Genomic DNA, 17,538 nt, shown 5'->3' on the forward strand with positions numbered 1-17,538 from the left:
CTTCACAAAGTCACGAGTCTTCAATATCCAAAATCACACAAAATACTCTCAGGCCGCCGCGACCTCTGTAACATTTTACAACTCTTCTAATAGGCCACGCGGCCAGATCGCTGTCTAATGTGGCATGTACAATTTATTTACGTAGATTACAGAGTTCGCTGCGGCCAGGCCGCAGGCCGCATTCTGTGTGACCGGTCCTTTACACCTTGCAATAATGGGGCTCAACCAAATGACAATTTTTTTCGAGATAGAGTCCTATTCCGATGTAAAAGTACCCAAAAAGTGCATTGGCGCACTCGTGAGTATAGGTAACCTATGATGTTGTGTAATGGGGACATTTGATTGGTTTGCAACTTCGCACAGTTTGAGTCTGATGCTTACATTTTGTATAAAGTAAAAAAAAAAAAAAAACTATTTCTGAGTACAAGGTTACCAATTCTGCACAAAATAACCGGTTTTATTTGTGACATATTGTACGAGTAAAGGAAGGCGCCTTCTGATTGGTTCAAAGGTTGGAGGTGCGAAGTTTATTCACTCTGCGTCTGAGTCAACATTAAACACATGATGGACTATTGTATGATTATCTCTACCATGAACATACGAGTATGTCTGAAAAACCCACGCTACACTTCACTTCACTTCACTTCTTGTACAGTGGAACCTGGATATAACGAAGAAAAGTCGATTTCCCTTCCCTTCAGAGGCAAAAACCTCAGTATAGCGAAGTAAAAAGAATAGATACAACGAAGTAATTTGGGGCACGAGCCCGGGAAAATTACCTCAGTATAACGAAATTGATTGAATTTTAACCTCAGTATAGCGAAGTGATCTTATAACCGAGTAAAATTACCTCAGTACAACGAAGTTACTCTCATTTTGACCTCAGTATAGCGAAGTAATTCGATATAACGAAATCATCATGATTTTAACCTCGATATAACGAAAATAGATATTACGAAAACTTCGATATAACGAAATTTTGGGCATTTCCCTTGGACTTCGTTATATCTATTGAGGTAAACGATTTTTTCCCCACTAGGATTATTAGGTACGGTGGGGGAAGCAGTTCCACACTCGCCTTAGTAGCCTGGCTCGGAAAATTGTTTAACTTTGAATTAAAAAAAAAAAATCCGACCACTTTTCAGCCATCTACTTGACCTACAGGGTGCTGTAAGAGAACATTAACTTAACATAAAATAAAGTTTGACCACACCATCATGTAGCAAACTTTGTGTACTTTCATTTTGATACCCATAAAGTGTAGGACGCACGGTTTAGAAGTTATAAGCGAAAAACTGGAAAAAAAGGTGCGAAATTTCGGCCGTTTTCTGGCGGTTTTCCCACCGCCAAAAGTTCTCCCCTCAACTCTCGAGGTTTCACTTTTAATATTACACTTCCCCCACAACCCTAATTATTGCAAGGTAAGCCTCCTCTATCTATTAGACCAATTCCAAGTTACAACAAAGGGAAAATGAAAACTATCCCTTGGTTTCAATTTGGAAATATTGGAGTTTGGATCCGCCGCATCTCTAGATGTTAACTTAACAGCTCTCCTCTATATTTAGAGCTAACTATTGTATAATATTGGTATGATTTCAGGAATGGAAATCAGGCATGTCTGCACTACACATAGCAGTAGAGAAACGAGATATCGACATGGTACAATTCCTCCTCCAGTCCGACAGCATGAATGTGGACATTGAAACCTTTGCTGGGTTCACACCGTATCAGATCTGTTACGATGAGAAGATAGGAAGGCTCTTACTGGACGCAGGGGCTGAGAATCTGCCCCATGCTGAAGATGATAATGATATGTGTTTGGATAGTGAAGATGAAGATGAAGAGGAAGAGGTAAGATCAGAGTTACTTTCTCTTATCGCCCATCTGATGCGGGATATACTACGACACAGACCACATGTGTAGCATCTAGTTAATAAAGGACAAATCTTTTGTCTCGCCTCTTGTGTAAGGTTGTGTTTTGTTCTTTGTCATCTTTTTTTTTTTTTTTTTTTTTTTTTTTTTCTTTTTGTCTATGAGATTTGCTCGCTCCTAACAAAAGATACCTAATAGGTACAATTCAAGATGCCAGAGATTTGTCCTCATGAAACATGGTGGAAAAATACGCTGGTGAAAATTCAAACTGAAACCAAGATGAGTGAAATGTTGAACTTGTTTAGGCACATGAGGTAGGTACCTGACTGTGCTAATGAAACTCCTCACGGGTTTACAGTCTCACATGGAAATCCCTGAACACTACGTACAATACATACATTGTTTCAGTGCAATAGTCCTAAATTATAATGGACGCGGCACAAAAGGGATCAGGAAGAGACCTTAGGTACATAGATCGAGTGGTAAATATATTATAAAGACCCTGTCATCGGGGTTAAATGTTTGTTACGAGGGAAGGAGACATCTACCTACCTATTCTATATGGATAATAATTACGAATATTCTTCCTAGAAACCAATCTATAATAAATAGCTAATAGGTGTCTACGGGTATTCCCTAGGACCTATATAGAATCTATAGGTTTAATACCGACTTCACCTATTGTTTCCTAACAACGAATAAAACAAAAATAAACACGAAATAAAATTTGCTGTCAAATTTCATCAAAGTTGAGCCAACTATTATTAACTCAACTGTTGCTTTCGACACAATCGACGTTTATTATTATTATTATTATATTATCTAGAGTTAGAGGTTTGATAGAGGAAACCGTAACTAATTAAAATTAAAAGCCAAGAGAGAAGACAAAACAGGAGAAATAAGCCAGCCGTTCCTAAAACGAAACTTACCTACTTTTGTGTTTTGTTAAATATATTTAAACGTCTATACGTCTTGCACGTATACGACGTATATAGACGTAACATTTTGTTAAATATTTAAAACGAAACTTACCTAGTACCTACTTTTGTTATTATTATTACTAATAATAATAATTTATTACGTAGGTAGGTACCTATTGAAAAATTAGTAGATACAACCTACCTACCTACATAAGTAGAATGCACCTATATAGGTGCATTCCTACAACATTTTTCGTATGGGTGATTGTATTGTAGGTAACTATGTACCTACCTAATTTGTTTAATATTCAGTTTATTATTATTCTTGATTTGATTTTTCGATTTTACTTTCATGTAATGATTTAAAACTCTTATTTGAATCGCAAATTTCTCTTTTCATAAACAGGGTCCGACGAAAGTTTCTTTGGTTTGACTTTCTCCAGAAAACGGAATTCTTTTCATAGGGATATAGGTAAGTTACATAAGGGACGCACAAAGTTTAGGAACAATTGAACAGCTTCCTGGTAAAATATATCTTAAAGGCTCACACTCACAGTAAAACACAAAAAAGGCTCATAGTAACAGTGGTTGGAAGGGAAGAGCTCCTTCAGGAGAACCCTGCCACTTAAAGAAGAGAAAAGAAAAGAAAAAGAAAAGTAAAGAAAAAAAAATCTTCATTGTGGCCGGGGTCACAATTAGAGCTTAAACTCGATTTAAGTTTAAATCTTGGATTAAGGCACAACTGCTTTAGCAATCTGATTGGTTGACCGCGCAAGCGCAACTGACCGAAACGCAAAGACGACGAGCAAAATTTTCTCCCACTCAGATCACTTAATCCAAGAGGTTAACTTAAACTGAGTTTAAACTCTAATTGTGACCCTGCCATGGACATTATTTATTACAAACAAGCTGGACCCGTCCCTCCGGGAATTTTTTAGCCCGTACTTTATTCGATCGTGATTAGAGAAAATCAGTACCTATGTACCTACCTAATTTGTTTAATATTCAGTTTATTATTATTCTTGATTTGATTTTTGATTTTACTTTCATGTAATGATTTAAAATCAAGACTAGAGCCCGTTCTCCCTTTATTCCCAATATAAGGTTTAAGTCACCCATCCATTTATTGGCCTTGCTCGGCGTAGCTTAACATAGGTGACGCTAAAACCGGTCTTAAAATAACGACTGAAGTGTTATCTAAAACTTTCTCACTTTGAGTTCATAGGTCGTCACAACAAATTTCAAGATCAGAGCTCATTTGTGTGAGAAAATGTGAAAAAAAATCCCCCAAAATCCAGTTTTTTTGGCTTTATGGTTTTCTGGACAAAATTTGCACCACCATTTTCGTGTTTCTGGTAAAAAAAAAAGACCTTTAATTTGATATATAAGTCAACCAGGTTTGGATAAGTCCTTCTATGGGGATAGAGTGACAGATAGACAGACAACACCGAAGCGAATACAATAGTCCATCCCTTATACCTTTTTATTACTATTGTAATAATAAAGGAAGGACGGACTAAAAACTGACAAGTTAAAATAACGACTGAAGTGTTATCTAAAACTTTCTCGCTTTGAGTTCATAGGTCGTCGCGACAAATTTCAAGATCAGAGCTCATTTGTGTGAGAAAATGTAAAAAAAAAATCCCACAATTACTCAATTAACTTTAAGTCACCCATCCATTTATTGGCCTTCCTCGGCGTAGCTTAACATAGGTAACGCTAAAATTTTTTTGGCTCTATGGTTCTCTGGACAAAATTTGCACCATCACTTCCGTGTTCCTGGTAAAAAGACCTTTAATTTGATATATAGGTCGACCAGGTTTGGATAAGTCCTTCTATGGGGACAGACTGACAGACTGACAGACAGACGACACCGAAGCGAATAAAATAGTCCGTCCCTTATACCTAGGTACCTTTTTATTACTATTGTAATAATAAAGGAAGGACGGACTAAAAACGTGTAAGGTCGCCTTAGCAGAATATAGAGAGCGCATGTGCAGTACACCGTACACCAACAAAGTAGCTCCGTAGTTGATAGTTTTGACTCGCTTCTCATTCATTCCCAGTATCCCAGTTCTTTGATTTCTTTTGAGTTGTGCGGAATTGCGGATCCATGAATGAATTTTTTACTTTCTATTTTTTCATCGTTTTGTGTTTTGTGAGTGGATTATTGGAGTGGAATAGTTCGGTTTTTTAAATCAATCAAATTGTCAAGTTTCATGATCTTTTTGTACAATTAATAGTGTGTTGGGTAAATAATTAAAAATTGAAAGTAGGTCAGAGATTAATTTCTCTTCTACAAGTCACCTACTTACTACCTACTGAAGTGTCTGAAGTTACAACATAACTGGGAATCCCCGGATGTGGAATCCGTTTTATTTTTAAGTTTTAACCTTCTTGGACAAGTGCCATTTTCTGGCGGTTTTTCCGCCGCCAAATGTTCTCCCCTGAACTCTTGATTTCTCAAATTTTTGGTATTACATTTTTGCCGAAAGATTCTATGAAAAAGAGAGTCATTTACCCTGATTATTGCAAGGTGGACCTCCTCTATTTCTAATTTTATTATTTCAATTGAAAGCACAAATCACCGATCAAAATGAATTTTCTTTTTTTTTTTTTGTATGCTTCCCCTATTGGAGGAGGAACATGGAAAAATAGAATAGATCATAACTAACGCCCTGGTTGTCGGATCGAGCTCAAACTTGCACCAATGTGCTACGTTTTTTCAAGACCTTTAATATGAATAATATGATGTATCACAAGTAGGGGGTTCTCATTTAAGATTTTTAAGTTGCGACCACAAGGGGAGGCCAGGGCCGCAACTTCATATGAAAAAAATCGATCCCCCAAAAAATTATGAAATAGGTGTCTCGGCGTTTTTTTATTATTATTATTTTTTCTTTCTACAATTACCCTAATTATTGTAAGCCTAGGCCTACCTAAAACTCGTCATCTGTGAAACCATTTTCAAATTTCAACAAGGAAAAAACACTGGCTGGCAGCCATTGCACTTTATTTTTCTTCTTTCTGTAGGCCGGACTGAAAAATTCAAGAATTTCAAGATCCCCACTGTTTGAAAGGTTGAATGAAGTAAGATTTAAAGAGTGTTGAGGTTATCAACAGGATTCAGGCACACTAAAGCCTTGTATGTTTGTAAAGACTGACTGGTGCCACCAATGTTATTATATTTGACTACCTATACCTATTGGCTATTTTAGTTTCTCTCATGTGGTTATGACTGAAGACTGAAGATGAGAGTTATTTATCTGTTTTGCTTGCAGACCACTACACATAGCCATTTTGGGAGGCACAGAACACATGGTTCATCATTTAGTTCAAGTAGCACCCAGTTCTGTTTGTTTGGATATTCGGAATGATTTGTATCAGGTAAGGCAATTAATTCATCACTCAAGTAGTAAAAAGTACCAAACCACTTGGCCAGTAAGAGCTCTCTAATTGTGGTGAAATTCTCATATAGAGTAAAACTAAGGATAAAATTCCATACGTTGGCTGGGATAGGAGCACGTTGCCTATTATTACTGAGGTGTTCTTGTGTTTTCACATATGTACAAATGTTTCAGACGCCGCTACACCTCTCTGTCTTGACATCACAGTCACGACTAACACGCCACCTGGTGTTATGTAATGCCAACTATCGTAAATGTGATAAATATGCCCGCACCCCACTCCACTGGGCAGTTGTTGAAGGCAGTCTAGAATGTGTGAGAGCACTGACTAATCCAATATCCAGCGCTGAGCTAGCACAAGTGATGGGCATCAAGTTCGAGAAGAGAACCAGCCTCAAAAATGAAACCATCAACAGCACAGACTATGAAGGTATGTAAACCGTCACAGTGCATCTAGACACCACACAGGGACGTTGCTATTATTTGAAGATTTATATCTCAGTACAATCATGAGAGTTTTACTTGTGTTCATCAATGCTTGTCACAAATGTCGGTTCTCGCTGAATCTGTTTTCTATGCTAAAGTTCATGACTTGACTTGGACTCACACCAGATTTTTTGCTATCAAAAAATACTTAGGTGGTGTAGTGGTCAAGACGCTCGCCTGGTAAACAGGAGGGCGTGGGTTCAATCCCAGCCGAGGATTTTGTCCTCGAACTTTTTTGAGAAATTGAATACAATAATAGTAGTAACCTACTGCTGGAGTAAAGGGATTTTTCAGTCCTATGCGAACAGTATTTAAATGAGCATAATTGAATGAACAGCGCCGCAGGCGAATTTTTTTTTTAATTTTTGGTCTACAATCTGCGGATATTCAATAAAAATCTTCATAAAAAGATATTTTTTTTTTTTTTAATTTCAAGTCATTTTTACTGTTTATTAGTTCGTTCAGATGTTTTCCATCGAATTGGGAAAAAAACGGGACATTTTATTTTTCCAAAAAAAAGACGGGATGTCCCGGGAAATATGGGACGGTTGGCAATCCTAATCTCTGGTGTTGTCAATTTCGAACATTCTGGCTTGAATAAAATTAAATCTTCATATCCAAGCTCTACAGGCACAGATTTATGATATTGAAATAGCAACGGCTTTTGCTCGATATCTTGGTTAGGAAGCATTTGTGGGCATATATCATGTTCATAGAATAAAAAAGTATATATACCTAAAAAAAAGAAAAAAAAATCTATGGTTTGAATATCAAACAAAATCCGACCACCCTGTATAGTGTACGTGTATATGGTTCTGATGTTGTGATATCCGTGTTGTGTACGTACTTGAAGTTTCTCTTCTTATTATACATGGATAGGATAGGATAGGAAGTTATTCTTATGAAAAAGTTTACATTGCGTTTGACATTATTACCACCCTAATGATGAGACGTAATATTATATCTACATATCTGGGGGAATCCCAATGTTCAGGTTCAGGTCAATAACATTTTCAACCTGTGTATCTCAAATCTGCGCAAGTTAGAAATGATTAAAATTTATGGATGGAGGAAATATATTTCTTGCTGAGTGAATATCAAGAAGAAGTAGGGTACCTATTCAGTTTGGTTCAACAGGTATATTTTTCACTTTTTATTGGTATACTAAGTATTAACTATTAGGAGGTCTGACCGAGGGAGTTCTTATAACGGAGGCTTTATCGTCCCGAAATAGATTAGAGAAGGAAGACAGGATAGGAGAAAGTCCGACGAACGTTTAAAAACAAAAGATGGGCGAGAAGAGGCACAATACCCGTTGAAATAATTGCAATCGAAAAACGAGTACAAATTTTGTGGATGGTGGGCATCGAACCCGGGGCCTTCTGCATTGCAAGCAAGCGGGTTACCACTGGGCTAACCGTGTACCCACTACCCAATACGTATTATGCACGATATGAAATAAATGTGATGTAACTAAGTATGTTTCTCTAATGTCTCAAAGGAAATCATAGCTAAAAGCTACTCGTATTTTAATATTGCGCAGACTCAGGCGTGCTATCTGTTTCAGTGAAACACTCGTGGTATGTTGAGTGCTGATACATAATGAAACCTTGAGGTTTTTCTCATTCCCATGATTACTCATGATCATCACTGTGCAAGACATGTAAACGTATTTCCCGTGTTCAATTCAGTCTATCTACCTGTCTAATCCTTTTACCATGGACCCGAAATTATTAATTTGTTGACTAGATTTGAATGTTGATGTTTCTAAAGAATAGTTAGTTGTGTACAAAGTTATACTTAGTTTAATAAGAGTATTATAAATAACTTGTCCGTTTTGGACACTTGATGACATGATCACTCTCCAACACCTTACTCAACACGTCCCAATAAATGATTATAAATACACAATACAGGTTAATCCAGATAACATAAATACTATACGTGCTCATGTATTATTTCTTTGGTTTGTATGTAGTTGTAGACGTAGGTATGTTGATAACGTATCGTGCAAACATTTCAGGTGAAAACCAAAATGAGAGCGTTTGGATATGACGTCATTAAATTCCTTAGAAGATGATTTGTTTTGAGTTATTCGGATTTCTTGGGGAGAGAAACCTGTGTGTGATATTGTTGAGCGCGGTTATTCCTTATTATTTGATCATAATTATGATAACATGTAGATATTCCTAGAAATCGTTGATGTGATGAAATGATGGGGAAGTTTACCTCATTTTCTTATTCTGGAAATATTTAGAAGTGATTAATGAGTATGAGGTAAGATTCCCAGTCTTGCAAGAATAATAATACAATCTGAAACCTTACCTCCCCACGAGAGTAACCACACCAAGAGTGTCTAATCTGTAATGGATGGGAACTCCTTCGAACCAACACTCCGCCATCGCCAGTGATTGATGAGTCAGAGAAGATCCACATGGTGCACTTTACTTCAGCTTCGGTCCAGATGATGCAAACTCCTAAGTAAATAATTACAAAGCCAGAGTCGGTCCCTCAGTAACAGACGCCTGTCCTCTCTGCCAGTCTCAACCACGATGTTCAAACCAACCTCCCTCTGTGGTGGTGGCCAAGTTCCTAGATCTAGAAATAGGATTGTGGTGCTCATGCTGTTGGAAACTTCAAAATAAAAACAACAACAAGGAGTGAGTATAGGGCCAAGTTCCTAGATCTAGAAATAGGATTGTGGTGCTCATGCTGTTGGAAACTTCAAAATAAAAACAACAACAAGGAGTGAGTATAGGTAACCTATGATGTTGTGTAATGGGGACATTTGATTGGTTTGCAACTTCGCACAGTTTGAGTCTGATGCTTACATTTTGTATAAAGTAAAAAAAAAAAAAAAACTATTTCTGAGTACAAGGTTACCAATTCTGCACAAAATAACCGGTTTTATTTGTGACATATTGTACGAGTAAAGGAAGGCGCCTTCTGATTGGTTCAAAGGTTGGAGGTGCGAAGTTTATTCACTCTGCGTCTGAGTCAACATTAAACACATGATGGACTATTGTATGATTATCTCTACCATGAACATACGAGTATGTCTGAAAAACCCACGCTACACTTCACTTCACTTCACTTCTTGTACAGTGGAACCTGGATATAACGAAGAAAAGTCGATTTCCCTTCCCTTCAGAGGCAAAAACCTCAGTATAGCGAAGTAAAAAGAATAGATACAACGAAGTAATTTGGGGCACGAGCCCGGGAAAATTACCTCAGTATAACGAAATTGATTGAATTTTAACCTCAGTATAGCGAAGTGATCTTAAAACCGAGTAGAATTTTACCTCAGTATAACGGACGGAAGTTACTCTGATTTGGACCTCAGTATAGCGAAGTAAATCGATATAACGAAATAGTTTCGATTTTAACCTCGATATAACGAAATCCTCGATATAACGAAGAAAAGTCGATTTCCCTTCCCTTCAGAGGCAAAAACCTCAGTATAGCGAAGTAAAAAGAATAGATATCTACAAAAAGTCACATAATATTTAAAATACAGCTTTAATCTAAACGCAGCTATAGTCGTCGTATTTTATTATGCCACTCTATGCACTCATTAAAAGTAGCACAGAGCACAGAGGTGATTTTTAGTCCGTCCTTCCTTTATTTTAAATTACAATAGTAATAATAAAAGGTATAGTGGACGGACTATTGTATTCGCTTCGGTGTCGTCTGTCGGTCTGTCTGTCCCCATAGAAGGACTTATCCAAACCTGGTCGACCTATATATCAAATTAAAGGTCTTTTTACCAGGAACACGAAAGTGGTGGTGCAAATTTTGTACAGAGAACCATAAAGCCAAAAAACCAAAAAACTGGTTTTTGGGGATTTTTAGTCCGTCCTTCCTTTATTATTACTAATAATAAAAGGTATAGTGGACGGACTATTGTATTCGCTTCGGTGTCGTCTGTCGGTCTGTCTGTCCCCATAGAAGGACTTATCCAAACCTGGTCGACCTATATATCAAATTAAAGGTCTTTGTAAAGCCAAAAAACCAAAAAAAAACTGGTTTTTGGGGGATTTTTTTCACATTTTCTCACACAAATTAGCTCTGATCTTGAAATTTGTCGCGACGACCTATGAACTCTAAGCGAGAAAGTTTTAGATAACACTTCAGTCGATCATTTAAGACCGGTTTTACCGTTACCCATGTTAAGCTACGCCGAGCAAGGCCAATAAATGGATGGGTGACTTAAACATTATATTGGGAATAAAGGGAGAACGGGCTCGCGATTTTTTTTTTAATAATGACCCTAAGCCATTAGCCGGTTTGAAATCAATAATTCCTCAATCTTTTTCTTTCTTACCTTGGTTTTTGAATCCCCAATTTTGGGAGAGAAAAAATTCACAAAAATTGTGAATTTTTTCTCTCCCAAAATTAGGGCTCAAGTCACTTGATTTTATTAAACTCTTTTTCTCTGATCTATGAGCTTGAGCTCCCACAAGATGTAGGTACTCATTCATTACAAATTAACTGCGCCGCGGGCAATTTTTTTAAATATGGGTGGGTACACCCTTTCAGAAACGCAGTCCAATCTTTTCAAAAAGCATGTTCTTCAAATTTGTATTTTGAACCTTTTTCCAGATGAATACTAAATAGAGGAAATCAAATTAGAGTGCCGCAGGCGAATTTTTCAATATTTGGGATACAACGTTTCTGATTTGCAGCCTGATCGAACTTCAAATTTTTGAGCGCCGCAGGCAAAATTTTTCAAAAAGTAGGTGGCTCATGCTTGTGACGAGTTAATTTTTGACGCTCCTAATGCTTGGATATTTTTCTATACATTTCTTATCCTAATTATAACTGAACGCTAAGTTAATTAGAGAGCCGCAGGCGGACTTTTTGAAAAATTTTGTGTAGCCCCTTCAAAATAGCATACTTTTTGAAGTTTTTTTTTTGGGGGGGGGGAGCCGCCACCCCCAAATCACCTTGCACAGGTTCTCAAACTTCACCTTGTCCTCCTCTCTCTTCTGCCTACGCCCATGATTGCAAATGAGTGCTAAAGTGAGCCAAATAAATGAAAGCGCCGTAGGCGAAAAAATTGAAATTTTGGGGCTACAATCTTCAGAAATCCAGTCTCACCAAGACTGAAATTTTCAGCGCCGCAGTCCAATCGAATTGCAAAACTTTAGCGCCGCAGGCGACATTTTTGAAAATTTTGGTCTAAAGTCTCAGTGAAACTAAAATTTTCAGCGCTGCAGGCGATTTTTAGTCCGTCCTTCCTTTATTAAATTACGATAGTAATAATAAAAGGTATAGTGGACGGACTATTGTATTCGCTTCGGTGTCGTCTGTCGGTCTGTCTGTCCCCATAGAAGGACTTATAAAAGTCAAATCTAGAATGAAAAATATTGAATCCAAGAACTCGGGAGTTTTCACAAATCAATAACATTGAGTTACTATGACAACGTTATCCTACATCCTCCCCTGATAACGATCTGGCCTCTTCTTCAGGGTTGGCCATTCACTTGAGTTACAAACATGTTCCTTCAGAGTTAGATCAAGCGAATCGTAACGGTTCGAGAATGTACTGTAAACATAGAGAGACAACCAATCACTTTCATTGCACGACAGTGTGTAAATATACCTACAGGGTGTTGAAAAAACGAGCCACAAACGAGTTGAAATGTCTTGAAACACGAGTCTCATCATATTCCAGGGGAAACCTTTTCTACAAGGTCTTTTTTTTTTCAATTCAATTTTTGTTGATGAATTTAAACCCTGTATTATAGATTGAACGAAGTGAGTTGGAAGTTTTGATATGAGGTTTTATAATTTCTGGTTTCAGATGACGGATTCTCACTATGCAGATACAAAATTACAGGAGAACACATCACACTACTCCCTCTGTAAGGCGTAAAGCATAGAACATTAACTTCCTCTATCATTATCATTTATAAAATAAGTGCTCACTGCAGCATTGTAGGATTTTCTCAATATCTCAATAATCCTAAAATCCAATGTTTACCTACCATGCTGGCACCGGTCGCTATGCGCATTTATATGTCATAGCTACTCATTTTCCTCACGAGGCTGAGTGGGCCCCGCAACAGCCAGCTTAAACAAATTAGGTATAGGTACTGATTTTCTCTAATCACGATCGAATAAACTACGGACTAAAAAATTCCCGGAGGGACGGGCCCAGCTTGTTTTTAGACTTCTTGTGTAGCCCCTTCAAGGTTGCATACTTTTTGGAAATTTTTATCAGGCTATCACCTACTATAGTAAGAACTTGTTTCCGGTCTTGTGTTGTGATTCATTGTAGGTTTATCAAATGAAACTAAACTACCAATAGTCATACAGATTGTAAACATTGGAGGATTTTCAACTCTCATTCAATCTGTTGGAAGTTGAAATTTGAATATTGATTCTTACTATTACATGATGAACTCTCTCTAGAGTCTAGATATAGAATTCCCCATCATATTAGAAACATCTAGTATTTTGTCATTACGTCAACCAACACACGCGCGCCTTGCCTTGGCATTATTTGGAACTTCTGGTATTTCCCCCTCTGATTGATCCTATACACATTACGCAATATACATAGACACATCTGTATTGTAAAGTAGACCAACATTGAAAGTCACTTAACTTGTAAGCAATCAATATTTTGAACAAGTTCATTGGTTCACATGGGTTCTTATTATTTTATTTATATTAGAGAAGAAATACCTATTTCATGTTTTCTAGTTTTATTTGAATACTTTCCTTTTATTACCTTTGATTGTGTTCTAGTAAAGTTTCTAGGTTGAACAGTTGGTCATTAGATGAAAATGTTATTTTTTCAGGAATGACATGTATCCATCATGCTGCCATTGGAGGAAATGTTGACATCATGCGACAGCTAGTGTTGAATGGAGGAGATATAAATGCAAGGGTAAGTAGCAAGTAATATAGATATGCTGTGATGATGCAAGTAGGAAATGAGAATTGTTTGTCTTCCACATGGGGAAAGTCCCACTCCTCTCATTATTATTACCTGCTGGGTATTCCCACCATCATACATACTCACACTCGTATCCTATGTTATACAGAGTTAACCCTACCATGATTCATGATTTAATCCAATATTAAACGGAGACTTTTTAATGTATGACCAGAAATGTGCAAACTTATCGGAAAACTTTTTTTTTTTTTTCTCATTTTTCATTCTTGACGCATCGTGTGATTATTGAAATTTTCATGCAGACCTCCTCTTCATGGTATGTTTACCATAACGCCTTTGTTCAAAATCCAAAATAGTCTTCCTCCCTCCCGTTCCTTCTGTTTCAGTGCTCTCGAAATTGCATCTCCTTATGTTTTTCTGAAGTACCTAGCCATATTTTAATATGACTTGGCTAGATAGATAGTTCTAATTCATTACTAATAGTTAGAAGTGTTAAGGACCGGGCTGCAGGCCGCCGCGTTCTAAGCGGTCACACTGGACGCGGCCAATAGAGTGCGATCTAGTTTATTTAAATTATTTCTTTCCTTCCTCTAGTGCAGGCGTTATTAAAATTGTTTCTTTATGTTGAGGTTGAAAGAAAACACTCGGTTTTTTTTTTTTTTATTGTTTAACAAAATTATATATTATCAGATGACCATTTCGCCAGTTACGGCATCGTCAGTGATTCAAATCAAAAATCTCCGCCGGGAATCGAACCCGGGTCACCCGCGTGCAAGGCGAGCGCAGTGACCACTACGCCATGGGAGCTGACTATCATTATCATTTATAAACTAGGCTTACTTACTTATTTATAATTTTGTATGTTCGAAGCGTTTTCTTTCCAATTGCCCCATATCAAATAGGATTCTTGTTTTATAATCCATTTATTTCGCAGAAGAAGGAACTTTACTGTATTAGTCATTCTTAACACCACATAGAACTACTATAACCCTACTAGACGTTTTGTCAAGTGCTTTATAATAATATTATAGGGAACACAATTAGGCCCAGTGGTAACTGGTAAAGCGCTTGCTTGCTAAGTAGAAGATCCCGGGTTCAATTCCCAAAGTGGACAAAAAAAATTGCGCTCGTATTTCAAAGGGTTACTTTCGGGTGTTCTCGTGTTGACCCAGCATCTCAGTGGGAAGTATTGTGTCTCTTATCATCCAACTGATGAAATACACGATGTAGCAGCTGTTTTGTCTTGTATGAAGTTTGATGTACCTATAGTATAATATGTACTCATATTGAAAGGACCATCACTTACTATTGTAATTTAACTAACTGCCGAGAAACACTGCAATTAAACTCAAGCTACTTTGACATTGTCAAAGTCTTAATATAAGTTTCGAGTTTTGTTTTGAAAACAAGGTTTTTTTATTTTCTTTTACATACTTTAGCTTGCTTGATATCAATAGGTAATTGGACGATGTCGCACAAGCCAGGCTTATAGAAATTTATACTGCCTTCATCTTTGTAGAGACAGCGCCATTTACAATTAGCTTTGATCTTTGATTTTAGAGTTTGCCTCACTTGTTGACTTTTCCCTTGGATCAATAATGTAGGAATGTAGGTAATGGAGCAGTTGCATTTGGAATTTTGGATAAAAATTGTAAATAAAAAAATCAATTCCTACGTAAAAGGTCGTGAAAATCCAAATTTGAGGTCAAAGCTCCGACAAAGTAACTTTAAAAGGTTGAAAAGTCAATTTTTATTTGCCGGTTCTAAGTAAAAAGTTCAAAGAGTCGTGACGTTAAAGTTTACGAAATGCGCAGAAATGCATGCGCAGTATCGCGCACAAACTCAATAATGTGTTGCCTGCGAGGGAGCTTTGCTCGGGACAGTTGATGTGACGTCATCGCCTACGGGAGTGTATGCCGTGTTTGACGTCACGTTCAAGTTTTACCGGTATTTTTTAAATCGATTTATCTCGGAATCTAGAGGTCGTAGAAGAAAAAGAAAAATTCCGTTGTTCCTCATTTTTCCTGCTCTTTGACTTTGAAACCTCACCCAAGTAAGCGCAACTCCTCTATTTAATCTTGGAGGATTTCTCAATCTACAAATGTCGAGCAAATAAAGATTAAAGGTATTAATTTTATACGAGTTGTATTCTTCTTTCATGTTTTTTCTTAGGTACTGTATTTCAAGTTCTACTGAAAGCGTATTGTAATGCTGATGACAAGAGGTTGAGACGTTATTATTTATCTATTAACTAGAAAACAGCAAGTCTGCATCTAGTAGGTACGAAAATCATTTTACAAATAATAGTTTATACCTCAGTCAGCCATAGCATATAAATATAATCATGTTCAATTTAATGTGTATGACTAACATGACCCCAAACTATATGTTGAGAGTTGAAAGAAATAATTCCTATTGTATTTTATTATATAGATATATCAATTTCTAAGATAATTCTAATAAAATAATTAATTGATTTTAATAATAAAAAAAGAAAAATGTTTTTATTTATTATTTTTTTCTTTTGTTTAATAGAGGGAACTATAACAATAACTGCTAACTTGCTAAGGTATTATCGTCCCGAAAGCGAAGAGAGAAGGAAGACAGGAGAGGAGAAAGCCGGCCTTTCCGAGAATGAAACGTTCAGGATAAAATCCGCCTCGGGCGGGAATAGAACCCGCAACCTCGAGCTTACAAGACAGACGCGACTGACTATCCAATTACTTCACGTAGTTGAATTCATCGTTTCAAGCTCTATGCTCGTTACATTCCCAACATAAGTGTGGACCCTGCTTAATAAATAAAGGTGGGTTTACACGCTCAAGCCATTTGCACAAACTGGCTTGTGCAAGCCGATTTCCACAAATGAATCGGCTGTAGGTAACTTGCGTACTATTTCAATTTTAACCTTCTAGTTGCGTACTAAAATGAAAAAAAGATGTCCGACTTGCGTACTGGTAGGGTGTACCTAGGTAGTACCTACTATCAACCATAGGGTGTACGTATACATAAACATATGTAGTATTGTTTTTTATTTGCAGGACCACCATCAAGATGAGAAAGAGATTGTTCTCTGCGCTGCTGTCAATGTATCTGCTATGTCTCACCATTTTTACAACAAACTTATCAAGAAGTTTGCTTAACATTTCCAACGAACTATTTGATTCCATGGAACGAGGTTAAACTTTCATTTTCTTATTTACCTACCTACTATATTTATTTATCCTCTTTAACATGATTATATGATCGTCTTTTATATATATGTACCTACGTATATAAAAAGTTTCTCACACTTTTTTTAACCTACTACCTACTCATTTAACCTACGAGACTTGGATACCGGAGGTCAGGATTCAATTTCCAGCAGAGACAAAGTTTTTTCGAATCTGTTCTCGGAATTCGGTTTTCAGAGCAAAACTATTAAGTATACCTATCTTCTAAAGTGGTATAGTGATAAATGATAATTAAGGGTAGGATACTTACTTGTATTTCTTGACTTGGCGGGGCGGAGCGCTACCGCGCTCCTTAAAACAGCCCTGTGTTTTAATTATAACCTACCTATGTCAAAAAAATCGCGGGGTTGTTGAACAAGTTCCTACATAAAGACAGCATTACCAAGCCGGAGAGCTCGACATAACCGCACGCAATAAAAATATTCATATTTGGGTCAGCCTCGTTTTAGCTAAATATTCATGTTTGGGTCAGCCTCGTTTTAGCTAAATATTCATGTTTTGGTCAGCCTCGTTTTAGCTAAATATTCATGTTTTGGTCAGCCTCGTTTTAGCTAAATGTTCATGTTTTGGTCAGCCTCGTTTTAGGTAAATATTCACGTTTTGGTCAGCCTCGTTTTAGCTAAATATTCATGTTTGGGTCAGCCTCGTTTTAGCTAAATATTCATGTTTGGGTCAGCCTCGTTTTAGCTAAATATTCATGTTTTGGTCAGCCT

At 37.0% G+C, this 17,538-nt stretch overlaps 2 protein-coding genes across 2 annotated transcripts in view; both read left to right on the forward strand.

Annotated features, from left to right (window-relative positions):
- Positions 1-13,613, forward strand: part of LOC103524536 (NF-kappa-B inhibitor cactus) — a 15,787-nt gene extending 2,174 nt beyond the window's left edge. Inside the window, exons 2-4 of the mRNA XM_008489561.3 lie at positions 6,074-6,179; positions 6,374-6,629; positions 13,495-13,613. Of these exons, the coding sequence (XP_008487783.1) occupies positions 6,074-6,179; positions 6,374-6,629; positions 13,495-13,598 (466 nt within the window). The 3' untranslated portion in view covers positions 13,599-13,613. The remainder of the gene's footprint in view (positions 1-6,073; positions 6,180-6,373; positions 6,630-13,494) is intronic.
- On the forward strand, positions 1,566-12,693 carry LOC103524534 (nuclear factor NF-kappa-B p100 subunit). The gene is made up of 2 exons (XM_008489560.3): positions 1,566-1,851; positions 12,492-12,693. The coding sequence occupies exons 1-2, from the start codon at positions 1,615-1,617 to the stop codon at positions 12,561-12,563; spliced, it is 309 nt and encodes a 102-aa protein (XP_008487782.1). The 5' UTR covers positions 1,566-1,614; the 3' UTR covers positions 12,564-12,693.
- Positions 13,614-17,538: the final 3,925 nt, after the last annotated feature.

This window comes from Diaphorina citri, unplaced genomic scaffold (assembly GCF_000475195.1).
Source record: "Diaphorina citri unplaced genomic scaffold, Diaci psyllid genome assembly version 1.1 scaffold103, whole genome shotgun sequence".
Classification (NCBI taxonomy): domain Eukaryota; kingdom Metazoa; phylum Arthropoda; class Insecta; order Hemiptera; family Psyllidae; genus Diaphorina; species Diaphorina citri.

Bases quoted from the DNA above. Each gene is read 5' to 3' on its own strand.
- LOC103524534 (XM_008489560.3), top strand. From the start codon at position 1,615: ATGTCTGCACTACACATAGCAGTAGAGAAACGAGATATCGACATGGTA. The intron at 1,852-12,491 runs GTAAGATCAGAG...TTCTGGTTTCAG, and splicing joins ATGAAGATGAAGAGGAAGAG to ATGACGGATTCTCACTATGC.